The sequence below is a fragment of the Elephantulus edwardii genome, unplaced genomic scaffold (genome assembly GCF_000299155.1).
Source record: "Elephantulus edwardii isolate Elephantulus edwardi_28Jun2011 unplaced genomic scaffold, EleEdw1.0 scaffold00007, whole genome shotgun sequence".
NCBI classification, from domain to species: Eukaryota; Metazoa; Chordata; class Mammalia; order Macroscelidea; family Macroscelididae; genus Elephantulus; species Elephantulus edwardii.
In genome coordinates, this window is record NW_006399757.1 from 8350264 (window position 1) to 8366985 (window position 16722).

At 37.6% G+C, this 16722-nt stretch overlaps 1 protein-coding gene across 1 annotated transcript; it reads right to left on the reverse strand.

The window, feature by feature from the left end:
* Positions 1 to 668: 668 nt before the first annotated feature.
* On the reverse strand, positions 669 to 11628 carry LOC102875708 (NADH dehydrogenase [ubiquinone] 1 alpha subcomplex subunit 4-like). The gene is made up of 4 exons (XM_006880242.1): positions 11587 to 11628; positions 10435 to 10523; positions 9675 to 9735; positions 669 to 725 (listed from the first exon to the last, which is right to left on the reverse strand). The coding sequence occupies exons 1-4, from the start codon at positions 11626 to 11628 to the stop codon at positions 669 to 671; spliced, it is 249 nt and encodes an 82-aa protein (XP_006880304.1).
* Between the last annotated feature and the right edge of the window lie 5094 nt (positions 11629 to 16722).

Below are 16722 nucleotides of genomic sequence, written 5' to 3' on the forward strand. Positions count from 1 at the left end.
GGATTCATTGCTTCAAACACAGATTTAACTGAAAACTTCATGGGCTGGGCAGGATAAGGGGAAAAGTCTATTAGAAATTATGTAACATTTCCAAACGTCATAAAGACTGGATTTATAAAGGAATTGATAATGAAAGATAATAAGGGCAACGAGGGAAAAAATTGCAATATTTAACTTACATCAGAACGAACTTACAAGGGGAATCATCAGAATGGAAGCCAGTCAAACAAAGCAATAAGGAACTACTTATTACAATATTGAAACTCAGAGGTTTCCAGTTTGCAAGTATCAGCGATGCATAAATATTCTTCCCAATCTACCTTTGTATAATTTCCTCCTCCATTTCTAATGAAGTTACCAATGGTCTGTGCACAAAATGAAAATTTTTTATTAAAGTATTGTAAATTATACAAATAAATTCTCAAGAAGTTATTTAAATTCTAATATTAGATTCTGTATCCTAGCTATAAAGTTCAGAGCAGATTTTAGCATCAAATAAAGACACATAAGCAAGTTTTACTTTATTTATTATTCAGTGTAAATTCCAACACGATACACTGATGTGGTTTTGTGCATTTAGGGAAGAAACATATCTTTGTTAAGTGAGAAATTGTGCGGATGGCTTCTGGAAGACCTTCATTCTAAGCGGCTTTTTAAAAAAATTTCATTTAGAAGTCAGGGCCTTCTTTCTTCAGTTTGTTATAATCCACATTCACTGAGTAAAACTTGAAACAAAAAGAAAAGATAATTTATATTATATCCAAATACATGGAGGTGTTACAGAGCTTCTGAATTTTTTGTTTGCCAGTTAATAATAAGATACTTTTACTATTATCTAACACTATGAAAGCCATTCAAACAAATACATTATTCCCTAAATTCCAGTCTGTTTGGTAATATAAAAATAATTATTTACATAAGAAAAGCAGTTTTCCATTTGTTAGAACCAATATATAAATTTTGTTTGAAAGTAAAAAATTCTCTCTGAAACTTTACTTCAATCTTCAATAAGAAGACAAGTCCATCTCCCATCTCTTTATATAAGAATAATCAGAATAGCCATCCCCAGTTAATTGTTAACCAGTTACTAATTTATATAGGAGAGATCTTGCAACCAAGAGAGATTGATTATATAAGATAATACTTTCTTGTGTGGTTTATCTCACTTTTTTCCCCAGACTCGAGCTAGCTTCTTTCAATGGCTTCTTACTTAAGGGAATTCAAAGGGGGTCGTGCTACGAACCCAAAGGCCAGACACCTCTCTTAATGGTGAGAATCTACCCACAGTTTCAAGAGAGAAACACAAGCAATCTCTTTGGCAATTTACAACCTCTGAAACTCTCTGGAGGATCAGCTATGACCAAGTTCAGATTTTACAACAGTGAAATTTGGTGTCTGGGTTTTTTTTTTTCCTTTCTGTCTTTTTTACTTAGAAGTGCCTTATTTTCATGGTAGGTCTAAGCTGGATTGAATCATATCTAATGGAACCACTTCTGGTAGAATGGCTTTTACCTAATACCATATTTTTGCATATATATAATTTTAAATAATAATTTTAAATCTCCTTATAGTCAACTAAACTTTCTTAAAAATAAATCTTATTATAATTGCTTTTTAAAATAATCTGCTGTTAATGTTAAAAAAATCTTTCTTAAAAAAAATTTTACTTCAGATTGCTCAGTCGATTCTACAAAAGAATTTTAGGATTAAGTCCAAGTAAAATATCATATTAAGTTTCCTCATTCTTAAGTCAAAAAACACCAAAGTGGTACTACTACATAGATTTTCTTCTTTCACCCTCTAACACAAAATGGTAGATTCATCAACATTTTCTTCACATTTTTTAAACAAGAAGTTCATAAATATATATTATTTATCCAATAGCTTTTTTGATTTCACAAAATATTTCTAATTGAAAAACTTGTTATTTTTTAAAAGCATCAAGTTGTAACATATACTGCCAAGTTATCCTCAAATATATATATATATACATATATATATAGAGACTCTTTACAGAAAATCATTAAACTAAAAAGTATTATTTTCTTGACAGTAAGAAGCAACTAGACCTAAATACTAAGATTTTAAAGAAACTAATTATACTCTCCTCTGACTTACTAACACTGGAAAGAATATCTACAGACCATTTATCAAAAATAAAATAAATATTGGTTAAGTTCTAGTAGATGCAAAACACTGTGTTAAATATTCCATGTATGATCCTAATTATTGCAACAAATGTAAGTTATATGGCTTGCCAAATAAAGCCTCTAAACCCAAGCACTTTCCCCTTTATTCCATGTTGCATCAAGTAAAAAACACTGTATACAAACTTTGTAAATAATTCAGCATAAAATGAAAATTTTATTTAAAAAAATAAACTGCAGGGGTTTTTGGTTTTCTGGGGGTTTTTTTGGTTGTTGTTTTTTAGATGTACTCTGGTGGACAAGGGGTTCTTTCTCCCTAAACTAAGACAAAATAGGGAACTCAGGTGACCTACGCGTAAGAAGGTGCGTTGCAATCTCAAAGGCATGGAGTTCAAATGCACCAGATGCTCCATGGGCGAAAAATGGGCAATCTCCTCCTGATTAACTGCCTCCAAAAATCCCCTGGAGGGTCAGCCATGAGTCAGTTCTGACTCAATGGCACTTAACAGTAACAATACCCCCTCATTCAATCTGGACTGTCATAAAGACACAAAAAGTGGGGGGAATTTTTCAATTGCATCCTAGTGCAACCAAAAAATCAACAGCAGATTGTTCAAGGCTTAATTAACAGCGAATGCAGAGAGAACAGAACTTACTTTAGCTAGAAAAGGTATCAAGACTGCAGAATTCAGAATCCCTGAGTAAATAAAATTACATGATGGGAATGGATGCTATCCTATTCTTGCTAATGACAGCAACTTTTAAGGTAATTATCTTTTGCTGATTCTAAGTTTCCCAATCATTCCGATTTCATTTTGCTTCCTAATCGCTGAACACATTAGCCTGTAACAAAAAGGACCTGCTCAATTTGAAACAAGCTCTATGATCTACATTTATATATTAAAAAAAAAAAAAAAAAGATAAGCAGGCATTCTGAGTTTCCTATACCAGAGAAAATAACTTCACAACCAAGAACTTTTAAAAAAGGGGGGAGGAGGGCACAACAAAAAACAGGCATTGGTCCTCTTACCAAAAGATACATATGTCTCTGAACATGTATGATTTATAAAGTTCCTTGGAAAATTTTGACAATTAAGTCAATTGCCATTACTCTGGAACATAACACAAAAGAAATAATGCCAGTATGAAGTCAACTGAATTGGAAACAGAAACGTTTACTACATACAAGCCTAACATGTGAGGTACACTGGACTGTGGATGGCTCTGACACAAGTTTTGAATGCTGCAGAGATGAAGAAACATTTTATATACTGGGAAAATGGTTACTGAGCTATCATCTGCTATAAATCAGAAAGTAGACTATGTTCCTGATGAGTCTGCAGTTTTAAAGAAAAAACTTGGAAAAACAACTAGTGGTATACAAGTAGTTATTGCTGAGTTTGTCAAGGTATCAAAGGGATAAGTATGGAGAACTGGGAAATTTGCAAGCAGAGGTAAAAAAAGAATCAACTCTACAAATTTGAGAGGCTGGCATGTTTAGTCTACCCCTAACTTTGTTTCTCTGGCCCACTGACATCAAGTCTGATATGTGAGTTGTTCTGGCAAATTATAATTGAAGGCTCATAGCTACCACTTCTGTGAGGCTGCTCAGTGCTCTTTTTCCTGTCACACATCTAAATAGATAGTTTAGGGATTCTCATTCACGCTGGGATTAGAAAGAAGACATCTAGGAGTGAAAAGTCAACTTAGGAAGGTTACATGAGTAGAAATGAAACTTTTATTATTGTACACCACCAAAATTTGTAGATTTTTTTTGTCGCCATATTATAACCTCACAAAAAAAGCTAACAACTTAAAACACAAGAAATAGGACAAAAGTCAGGATTCAAAGGCCCAGGAATACTTTTCAATTGGAGAAAAAGCTACCAGGCAAAGATAAGAATATAGTTATGGCCTTCCCAATTATTGCTCCTCAAACTGGTGGCGATCGTTAGCTGTTATTTACTCAGCTTAATTCTGTGAAAGAAACCTTGCCCTGCTTCATTCTTTTTTTTAAAAACTTTTAAATTTTTTTTTTTAATTTTCCATAGGCCAGTATATAGGTAAGTGAATATTAGCTCTAATAACTTTAGTTACATTGTTGCTTGGTATAGTGCATATGTGGTATTCAGCGTTGATAAGTTTTAGTTCACTTTTCCTTTTTGAAAAGGCACCTGTTTCCCATTCCTTCCTTCCACTTTTACATTTCATTGTTCAAAATTAAGTAAAATTCTTCCATTCTCATTCTATAATTGATTTTTTATATACAAATTAACTTTGCAATCAGTAGAGAATAATCTTGTTTATTGCACTTAATAATAAAGATAATTCAAATAATACTCAGAGAACAGGCAAAAATCATTGAATGAGATCAAATAAATTATAAAGGGTAAGGGTGAGGAATTATGATGAACATGATTGTCCTGACTTTCATTTACAATGATATCACCCTGCTTCATTCTTCCAATTGCATCTTCCATTCTAAACTTGGAACTCTTTTGTCATTCATCTAAGGCCCTCATTGGAGGGCCTTCCCATGTTGTCCTTGGTCCTGTTTCATAAAATATGATGCTTCCTTCCAGCAATCGATCCTTCTTGACATGTCCAAAGCAATTTACCTGGGCAATATTCTTTATCTCATAAATTTTTTAGTCGCTTATTTTTGGAAGTGGCTTGCTAGGCCATTCTTAGTCTGTCTCACTCTATAAGTTCCATTAAGACCTATCCACCATAGGTGATCCAGCTGGTATTGGAAATATCAATGACATAGCTTCCAGCATTCTATCAACATCCAATAGTCACCAGAGTACAACAAAATGCGAGATGAACAGTATACTCTCAAGGTATTCACAAATAAGCCAAGAAAAAGAAAGGGAGTATGCAAGGGATAGAGGGGAGACGCGTGGAACCAACTGGTACAGGGAAAAGTAAATTCAATATAAGTGTGTAGGTTTTTTAATTTTGAGAACATAGTCAAAGATATTATGAGTAGTCTCTGACTACTAGAATTAAAACCACCCTTGGGCCTCTATCATTTTAGAAATAAGACAAAGGTTTACTCCTTCCAATAATGGCAAAACTAAAAGTCACTGAACAATGGGTGTGGAACTTTTCAAAGAACAGAAATCAGGTCTACTCAAGAAATCTCATCTATCTGCATGGCAGTGAGCATTCATAACAATGTCTCCAACAGAATCTTCAGTCTTCTTTTTAAATTATAGTGTTTAGTGTCAGTTCTTGTACCCTACATCCTCTCCCTCCTAATGATACGTATCACTCACTCATTCATTGCCACCGAGTCAAAAATGACCCAGATGGCCCTCCACTGGGTTTCTGAGGCTATAAATTTAACAGCAAATTGTCCTTTTTTCTGCGGTGGTGTTGGTGGACTTGAAGTACCAAGGAGCTGTAGCCTTTGGGTTAGCAGTGCAACTCTCTACAATCTACATCACCAGAGCTCCCTATATTGTAAATATTAAGTGTTGGGAATTTACCTGGCCTTTTTATTCTGTTTTCACATTAAAGGAAACTACAAGTCAACATAAATCAACTGCACAACGCCTGAAGCTTCTGCTTTGAAACTGGATGGAACTTTGGATTGTTTCTTTTGAGAAACATTTCTTTCATGTTCAGAATGAATAAAATTGTATGGTGGCTAGAAAGGCAAATCTGTCACCGATGTTTTTTCTCTTCCAATCACAGATGAAAATGTTCCTGCTTCCTATAAAGTTAGAGGTATGTGGTCAAGTTCTGGCCAATGGCATAAGGACAGAAGTTAACAAAAGTCATTTCCAATCCTGGACCTTAAAAACATTTTGCATAATCCTCCAGATAGCAGAGTTCCATGATGAAACAGGACCTGATCCATATGGGACCTAGAGTAAGCTGTGTTTAAGACTAATCTATCTTGATTTAGGATGAACTCTATTTTAAGGGTAAAGTATCCAATCGGGGTTAGGGGTAGGGGATCAGATGACAAATTAAAAGATTCTCAACATTATTCATTTTAAGAAAGTACAAATCAAAACCTCAGTGTGGTATCATTCAACCCACTGTTGTTATTATTAGGTGCAACTACATCAATTACAACTCAGAGAAACACTATGAACAGATCTGACCCTTGCCCTGTCCTGTACCATTCTCATGATTTGTCATGCTCATGCCCACTGCAGCAGTCACTGTGTCAATCTCATTGAGGGTTTTCCTCTCGTTCTCTGACCCTTCACCTTTCCCAGAATATGCCCAAAACAAATGAGGGTCAATTCCACCATGCTTGCCTCTAAGGCACAACCTGGTAGCATTTCCTTTAGGACCGAAGTGTTTGTTCTTTTGGCAGCCTATGGGATATTTAAGACTCTTCCCCAACAGAATTCAAAGGCATCAATTCTTCTTTAGTCTTTTTTATTCATTGTTCAACTTTCAGATGCATTGGAAGCATCCAGACTTGGATCACTTGGTACACTTCAAGTCTTTAAACTGACATCCTCCTTCTTTAGAACTGTGCAGGTGGTTTCCTCAACACAACATGTTTTTTTAATTTCTTGACTGCTGTTACCATGGGGGTTGACTGTGAATCCAAGTAAAATGAAATCATCGGCAACTTCAATCTTTTCTCCATCTATTATAATGTTGCCTATTGGTCCACTGGTAAGGATTCCCCCCCACCCCCCAGATGTTAAGGTATAACCCACATAAAGTTACAGCTTACTAAAATGATAAAAATTAATGTTGTAAGAATATAGAGAAATCTGAACCTTCAAACACTGTTGGTGGAAATAGAGAAAGAGACAATCACTTTCAAAAACAATTTGGTAGTTCTTCAAACAATTAAGCATAGAAATGCCACATGACCTAGTAATTCGAGCCCTAATAACACTCTTAAGAATCTATGTTCACATGAGAGCCTGAATATGAATACGCATGATAGCACTATTCACAACATAAAAAAAGAAAAAAGATCATAAATGACATCCAAGTAGATACATGCATACCCAAGTTTATCGCGGCTTTGTTCACAATAGCAAGGAATTGGAAACAACCTAAGTGCCCATCAACAAACAAACGGATGGAGAAGCTGTGGTGTATTCACACAATAGAATACTATGCTGCATTGAAAAATAAGGAACTCATGCATTATTCAAAATGGGTGACCCTGGAAGACATGATGCTGAGTGAAATAGCTCAGGCAGAAAAGGACAAAAACTGCATGGTGCCACTGTTGTAGAATGAGGCTGACATCGGAGTGGGGGTAAGACTGAGAAAAACTGGATAAATTATGTTTACTGCACTGAAGTCTATGAGGGAGAGAATAGTTTAAAAGTATTATATTTTGGGGCATTATGTTTATCATAAGAGTACGGAATGAGGGTTTCAGAGTGGATTATATTTGGGGTGGCAGTGGGGGGGGGAGAAAAGTGCAACAATGAATGAATGGAATTCCAAAATCTCTGTAGATGTTCATTGAAATAAAAAAAATTTAAAAAAATGGGAAAGGAAAAAAAATCCAAGTGTCAATAAGCTGATAAAAGGTAATAAAATGTGGCATATATAAACAACTAAATATTAAGTATCATAGAGCAATAAAAAGAAATTAAGTACTGGAACACTAAAACATAAATGAAATTTGAAAACACTAAGCTAACTGAAATAAGTAAAAAATAACCCTGACTATACATTGGATGTTTCCATTTAATTGAAATGCCCAAAGTAGACAAATTTATAAACAGAAAATAAATTGGTGATTGTCTGGGATGGGAAATGATAGCTAAGAGGTAGAGTCTCTTTGGGGTACTGAAAGTGTTCTAAAATTGGCTGTGGTACTGAATGCACAGCACTATAAACTGTCTTTCACTAATACACTTTACATGGGTGAATAAAATATAACATTATCAAGTATTTATCTAATAAATATTTTTCCATTCCTTAGTGATAATTATCACCAGAACAAATATTTTTTTTCAACATTTCAAGAGTGATGCTTTGTATGTAAAGAGTTTTACACATAAAGGAGGTTATGTTTGGAAAATAGTGAATGGTCCCAATCCATGAAGCCACTCCTTGGGAGGTGCACATACATAACCGTTCAAGGATTATGTTAAAAACAAAAAAATCTAAAAATTTTATGGCAAAATTTAGGTTTCATTTGTTCCTGTTAATCTTCATCTGAATATTTTAATCAACCCTATAGGAATAGACAACCAACTCATCCACAGTAAAGCCTCCATCAGGCTTCCAACACTGTTTAATCTTAGTTAAGAGGAAATTCCTTCATCTTTCTCTCTGTGAAGTGGCTGGTGGGTTCTACCTGCCAACTGTTGAGTTAGTAGCTCAACACTGAATTCCCTATGTCCCCAGGGCTCCTTCCACACTAGGCTGTCGTTAGGTGACTATGAGTTGACTCTAACTCACAGTGACTCTCAATGTACAATACACTGAAATCTTGCCCAATCCTATGTTATACAATCTCTACTGTGCTTAGGGCCACTGTATACGCTAAGCCAATCCATCTCTGACCTTCTACTTTTCCTAGGATGATGTTCTTTCTCTTCTCAGGTGTGGCCGTTCCTGGTAACATGTGACATAAAGTCTCACCATTCTAACTCTAAGGAGCGCCACATGCACTTATTCCAAGACAAATTAGTTTGTGCTGTTGGCAGTCCACAAGACAATAAATACTCTGTCAAAACCAAAGATATCAATTCTTTTTTGAGTTCTTTATTCACTGTCCAACTTACACATATGAAGCAACTGAAAATTGCAGCGTCACCATAGCCTTTAAAATGACATCCTTGCTCTTGTACTTTAATGAAGTCCTTAAAAGCTGACAGATTTGTCCAATATGTTTGATCTTCTGACTGTTGCTGCCAGGGGTGTGGATTGTGAATCCAAGTAAAATGAAATTACTGATAAATTTGATTTTGTTTCTTTTCCACTTATCACAATTTTGCATATTGGGGCACTTTTAAGTATCACTGACATCATCAGAAGTCTTGTTAAAATCGCAAATTCTCAAGGACCCCAGTAGACCAACAGAATTGGAAACTGTGGGTTGAGCCAAAAAACTTGTTTTTCACTTTGTAACAAGACATGCATTATAATGTGAATTAAGGGAGAAGAAGGAAACAAAAAGAGTACCAATGAATCAATAAAAACCAATCCTTTCGGTAAACTTTCACTAAAATCACATACATACAAAAAAAGTTGTATAAAAGAGCAAAATAAACCCCAAACCTAAGAGACTTGTTTTTAACAAGCTTCAGAATCACTATACTAGACTATGAAAGAACTAAAATAATGAGAACTGATAACTATACCAAGCTCCCTGATGATATCATAGCCAGTAGAACCGAGACACTATCTTGATTTTAAATTTAGAGTCCAACGTATGAGAAGGAAATACCTAGGGGGGAAAAATGTATCTTCTTCTAATTAATTTTCATTTTACTCAAAGTAAAATATATTCAATTTCATGGAAAACTATATCACAACAAATCATTAAAATACACACTGCACCAATTTCAAGCTTACCTTGTATTGATCATTGGGGCCTAGTTTGTTCCATGGTTCTGGGTTATTCTTTCTGTCCCAACTAAACAAAATAAAATATTTTAGTACTAAACTATTTTAAAAATGTCCTATTTTCTAAAAAGCTAAGCTATTTTAACAGATATATCTCATTTTCTACTATGTAGAATATGTTATTATTTCCATAGTGGAATTAAGAGAGATATCTGAACTATTAAAAGCAATCCCACCTAATAAACAATAAGAAAATAAAAAGAGTTTGAAGGGGTAATTATCTCTTTCACAAGACATTTGATACTTGGTTTTTATTAAAACTACTTTATCATGAAGTGTAAAAGTGCAGAAAATAATAGTCCTCAATCCTTTCTTTGCCTCTTGTTTTTCCAGAACAAAAAGAAAAAACAAGACCTATTGTGGAAAAATCAGGCAAGAAAAAAAAAAGACAGAAACACATCAGCAACATCATTATCCTAGCAGCAGGGAGAAAAGGCAAGAAAACTAACATCTGTTCAAATATGTACATGTGCCAGGAATCATGATTAACCATTTTATAACAAATGCTAGATCAATACTCACAACATTACATGGTAGGGATTAGCAGTTCTACTTTGCCAGTGAGAAAGAGGAATAGGAATTAACAGCAGAACGGGAATCTAAACTTACTATACTAACTATAAAACTTGTGTTACTTGATGTTATCTCCACTGCAAAACTATGAGTCTTTGGCAAATCACCAGAGTTCCAAACATTTTTAAGTACTTACCAGACATCTGGATTAAATAAAGCCAGACGCATGACATACAAGGCTGCTCCAGTACCTCCAGCTCCAATGAATACAAAGAGAGGTATCAACTAGAACCAAACACAAAATAGGCAGGAATTACATGTCATCTGCACATATGTACATAAACAGCAAAAGAAAGGCTACAATTAGTTTCTATAAAGTGATTCTCAAGCCTCAAACTACTTAAAATCTTGCACTGAGATAAAACTTATGCAGCTTGTGACACAGAATTCCCAAATCACATGAAGGTGAGTGTTGTTTAAGTGTCTAATCTTGGATGTGGGGCAAATTATATTCAAATTTTTAAGTTCATGAAAATTTCCTCAAATTTCCACCATATCTCTTATCTGATTCCATTAAATTTCCTAGCTGCTTTTATGTGAAGATTGAAAACCAACTGTCTGCAAATTACTTACCTTTGCCTCCACAAAGATATTAACGGGGAGGGGTGGGGGACGGAGAATTAACAGAAACACACTTATTACAAATACTGGCCTAAGGTAAAATCTCTGAAAACCTACTGCTATTTATGTCTGTCTTATAGCAAAGTGGGTTTTCAAGATAAAAATGAAAAGACTTCTTAACTGAGTTTTATATGTTCTTGTGCTGGGGAGAAAAATAACACAAAAAAACCTTGACTGAAATTAAATTGGGGCTATTAAACACCCCCAAAATGTCCAGACAAAAGTACAATCCAAAAAACTCGGGAGCCTCCTTGACAGCTGTTGTAAGACCAAGTGGTGCAATGCAGTAAAGGGCAGGATCTTGAAGAATACGAAGAAAAATAGGGAACCTGATCTTTTCTATTTTCTAAAACACTTAGCGAACACGTAGTTTTCTGGGCTCGATCAATCTGCACGAAGGCAAGCCCAATACGCTCGAATTTATAGCCCTCCCTTGCATCCTGGATGCGATGGATTATGTTTACATCTTAGTACAAACCCCACAGTGCATGGCGTGGAAGGTCAGAGCTCAAGGGTTAGTACATTAGAGAGCAGTACCAAGCAAGATAAAGTGGAGAGTCCCAAGGAACAGTACGTGGCCATGAAAGAACAAGCTCCCAGGGGAGCGAAGATACACCTGACGCAAGGTGGATAAGTACGAGCACTGGGATTGAGGTCGCGAACTTACGCTTGGGTGCTTCTTGGCTTGACTGAAGATCTGGCGGAGCATATTTGCGGCAGAGCCCTCCCGTGCGGAAGGAGAGGATATGTAAAATTAACAGGCCTCTTCGGGAAGAGAACTCTCTGCCCCAAGGTGCGGGCGTACAATGTCACCCCGGACCTCCTACCAGAAGGACCCCTGGCTATGCAGGCAGCTGCGGTAGGAGGGCCCTGATGCGACTGTCTTTAGAAATGCCTGATTTGATCCAGCGCCGCAGGCGTCTGTTGTAATCGAATATCATCCTAATTATTCCAATTAAAATCGTAACACCTTTTGCTCTATTTCTTTGTATATTTATGATGAAAAGGTTATTAGTAGAAACTTCGGTGTTTAGATTGACAAGACAGGCCATTTCTAGGGAGGCCATATGTTGAGGCAAGGCACGGGCAGGTGGGCGGTGCACTCCACATACTGGGGCCTCTAGCGCGGCGCCGGCCGACTAGGTTCGCGCGCTGAGCGCTGGGGGCGCGCGTGCCGGGCGCGCGCCGGCCGGCCCTGACCGCCGCTCAGGGAGATATGCGGCGCCTCTGCCTGCTGGGCGCCTGGCCCCTGGAGGCTAGGTCGCGTCTCCGGCCACTAAGGTCAGCGGCTGCGGCTTAAAGGGCTGCAGCTGCTTCCTGTCTTGGGCTGTCGCCAAAAACTAGTGAATGACTTGAAGGCATTAGTGTTCTCTCTCATCCCTCAATTTCTGGTCCTCAATTAAATCTCCATAACCACCATGTACTGCTAGGACAACATACAAGTTCGTCCTGTAGAGGGTGAAGCCAGGCTGCTCCTTGGAGACAAGGAATTTGAAGTTCTCCGCCTGGCATGCTTTGGACATGTTGCAAGGCGAGATCAGTCCTTGGAGAGGAACGTCATGCTTGGAAGGCTGGAGGGACAGAGCAGTAGATAAACACTTTCCATGAAATGGATTGGTTCAGTCACTGGGGTAATGAGGATAGGCGTGTCAGAGACAGTAAGGTTGGCAAAAAATAGAGCAGGGTTTAGGGCTGTTGTACATAGGGTCGCTGTGAGTCGCAAGCGACTCGACGGCACATAACAACACAACAACCATGAATAACTGTGTGACGAGCTAACGTCTCCTACCATTGGTCCAGAAATTGTATTTGTAAAATATGTCCTCAAGGATCTTTTGGGACTCCAATATTCACTCATCAATTTTCTTTTACTTTAAAATCTTACGGGAACTGAAAACCCAAAATCCGACCTACTGCTCGACTCACAGCGACGCTCTACTGGGCTTCCTATGCTGTCAAGTTTTCAGCAGAGACCTTTCGTCTTTCTCTAGCAAAGCAGCCAACCTTTTGATGAGCAGACCAACTTGGAATAACACATTACATCACCAGGGCCTATAAGAAGTAACTAGATACAAGGAGTGAACTTGAAAATATGAGCTCTGCCCAATTATTCATTAAATGATCTCAAGAATTGTTGGGAAGTCTTGGAGGAATGTACACGAGGACACTTACTAGATCGTCCTAGAGAAGTGAATACACATTACCCAGGTGAAACAGAGGGTGCAGATGTGCTGGACATTCTGTTTAAGTGAAGGTCTGAAGTTAGACCTTTTGAAATACTGAAAGAGATCTAGTAGAGCTGGAACTTGAAAAGTAAGATCAAACCAGAGATCAGATTTACTGGATCAATTAATATTTAAAAATCAAGAGTTTTATGCAGACAGCATTGGAAGTTAAGCTACAAAAAAAATCCCTGGGTTTGAATTATTTCTTTGAAAAAAGAACAAATTCTAGAGGATAGCATTAAATGTGGAACCAGGTAAAGATCCATTATAATAGTGCATATGAATGGAAGCTATACTAAAGGGAGCTTTGGTGGCCTAGTGGTAAAAAGTTACACTGCAATCTCAAAGGCACCCAGTTCAAATCCAGCAGCTGCTTCTTGAGTAAAGGATGGGCAATCTGCTTCGTTAGGATTACCTGCCTCTGAAAAGCCCACTGGAGGGTCAGCTATAATCTGTTCTGACTCGACAGCACACAGCAAAACAATATTCTACTGCTGTAGGAAATGTGATGATTAAGAAAAGATCATAAATATATGACTTAGTGATACTGCTACCATTATTTAGACAAGAAACACTAGAAAAAGATAGATAAGTACCTGTTTAAAATGTAAATCAATTTTCTGAGTTAGAAGATAGATTTACACTAGAGGAATAAATTTAAGACTCAAATTTATTGAGAATTATAGTCATATGACTGAATGATTTTTTTTTCTTTTTTAGATTTTAATGAAAGTTTAGAAAGAACTTAGGTTTCCAATCCTTCATTATTGGACATTTTCCTCCCTACCCCCATCCCAGATCACCTTTTCTTTGGGGAAAAAAGTTCTTCATTGTTATACAGTCATTGTCTGTCCCCCAGTGCCCCCGTTCCCGCGCCAGACCACTTTACTATGCAGCTCTTATTCTGGACTCTTGTAATGCCAATAATTGTTGTTGTTGTTGTTGAGTGCCGTGGAGTCATAGGCGAATCAGAGCGACCCTATGAACGAAAGTCCTGGACACCTCCTGTATAACTTTCATCCTTTCTCCGAGTTCATAGGGTTTCCAGAAGCAAGCTATTATGGAAGTGGTTGCCACTCCTGCTTCTAAGCTTGTTTTAATGGGGGAGCTCCACCAAACACTGTCCACCATGTTAACTATTCTCACATTTGACTCATCAGTGTCACAGTGTTCGGCTTCACAGCAACCACGAGTTACCTCTGTACAGCAAGTGGACATACCGGGGTTACCCAACCTAGAAGAATGTCTCACCAAAAACAATTTAAGGCAAGCCTGAGGGCCACGGAGTAGAGTCACCCACAAAATAAGTACTCTTTTTATTATTCATGCCATGGGATATGCACTTTAAAATGATGGATTTGCTTAAACATGAAGCTTTTTTGGTGATTTATTTTCTCTTGTTTGGGATGTATTCACTAGTTCAAGAGTTTCACTGGGCAATTCTGTCAACTTAGTTCAAGGACATGGATTTCATCAAGTTGTGGGACTTTTTTCTGAGTTGTATCTCTCTTTATTAACATGACCCCCTATGTACTGGATCTAGTTATTAGTTACTGTCAGCTTGATCCCAGACTTTATTGGACATTCTTTATAGTTCAGGTAGACGGTCTGGTTTGTAGAAGAATCACCAAAACCTCAAGCTCACTGCTGTCAAGTTGTTCCAATTCCTAGCAACCCTACTTCACAACGTAGTTTCTGAGGCTGTAAATCCGACAGATGGTGACTGCCCCCCCTTCCTTCCTCAGGGCCGCTAGGAGGTTCTAACTGCCGAAAGGTGCAGCCTTTGGGTGAGCAGAACACCTTACTATGTGCTGCTCCACCAGAGCTCCTGTTAGGAGACTTACAAGAGTGCATTTGGTCCAGTTCCTATAACTCTCGTCACGCCAATAATACCTAATCATAAATTCCTTTTATGTAGTTCTCTCCCTCACCTGTTTCAATGTCATGTACATTATTTATGCCTTCTTTTCTTAGTTTCCTCCTAACCTCCATGTCAGTCTTGTTCTGTAAAAGTGGCACTATGTAATATTTGTCTTTTTGTGACTGAGATATTTCACTCAGCATAGTATCCTACAGGTCACCCATTTTGTATAATATTTCGTGAGTTCCTTGTTTTTCTTTTTTTATTTATTATTAATTTCAATGAAAACTTTCAGAGACTCTGGATTTACATTCATTCATTGTTGCACTTTGAATTCCTTGTTTTTCAATGCAGCGTAGTATTCCTTTCTGTGAATATACCACAGCTTTTCTGTCCATTAATTTGTTTATGGTCTCTTAGGTTGTTTCCAACTCTTTGCTATTGTGAGCAAAACAGCAATAAACATGGGTGTGCATATGTATGTTTGGGTGGCAGTTCTTGTTTGTTTAGTGTATATACCCAGTAGTAGGACTGCTGGGTCAAATTGTATTTCTATTTCCAACTTTTTGGGAAATTGCCGTACTGCCTTCCATAATGGTTGCACCAATTTACACTCCTACCAACAATGAATAAGAGTTCCACTTTCTCCACAACCTCGCCAGCATTTGTTGTTTGCTGCTCTGTTGAATTTTACTATTCTTACTGGGGTGAGTTGATATCTCATAGTTGTTTTGATTTCCATCTCTCTTAGAGCTGAGGACTGTGATCATTTCTTCATGTTTTTGTTTGCCATCTGAGTGTCTTCACTGGAAATGTCTGTTAATATCCTTTGCCCATTATGCAACTGGGTTGTTCTCCTTTACCTTGTTGTAGCACTCAAATATTCTATAAATTCTAGACATAAGCCCCTTATCAAATATATCATTGTTGTTGTTGTTATGTGCCGTCGAGTTTCTTGAGACTCATAGCGACCCTATGTACAACAGCCCTTAACTCTGCTCTGTTCTGTGTCAATCACACTGTCTCCAACACACCCATCCTGATTACCCCAGTCACTGAATCAATCCACCTCATAGGAGGCCTTCCCCTCCTGTGCTGTTCCTCCACCCTATCAAGCATGATATCCCTCTCCAAGGATCAGTCCCTCCTTACAACATGTCCAAAGTATGTTAGATGAAGCCTCAGAATCCTTGTCTCCAGGGAGCCGCCTGGGTTAACCCTTTCCAGGCTGAATCTGTTTGTTTTCCTAGCAGTCCATGGTACCCTCAATACTCTTCTCCAGCACCACATCTCAAAAGCATCAATTCTCCTTCTATCTTCCTTAGTCATTGTTCAACTCTTTGATGAATAACAAGTGATAGCAAAAACCATGGCCTGTATCAGATGCACCTTAGTCTCCAGAGATACACCATTGTTCTTCAGTACTTTGGAGAGGTCCCTAACAGCAGACTTTCCCATGGCAATGCGCCTTTTAATTTCCTGGCTAGTGGTGCCATGCGTGTTGACTGTGGAGCCAAGCAAACTAAAGCTGTGAACAATCTCAGTGTCTTCACCATCCATCCTGATGCTGCGAATTGGTCCAGTGGTGAGAATCTTTGTGTTCTTGACATTGAGCCTCAATCCATATTGGAGGCTGCAGTCCTTGATCCTCTGCAGCGAGCACTTCAGGTCCTCCTCAGTTTCAGCAAGCAGGGTTGTGTCATCTGCATAACGCAGA

What these genes read in the sequence shown, in the direction of transcription:
- LOC102875708 (XM_006880242.1), bottom strand. Translation starts at nt 11,628, where the DNA reads ATGCTCCGCCAGATCTTCAGTCAAGCCAAGAAGCACCCAAGC. An exon ending in AAGCCAAGAAGCACCCAAGC is followed by an intron (nt 10,524 to 11,586) that starts GTAAGTTCGCGA and finishes GTTTGGTTCTAG; the next exon opens with TTGATACCTCTCTTTGTATT. An exon ending in TTATTTAATCCAGATGTCTG is followed by an intron (nt 9,736 to 10,434) that starts GTAAGTACTTAA and finishes TATTTTGTTTAG; the next exon opens with TTGGGACAGAAAGAATAACC.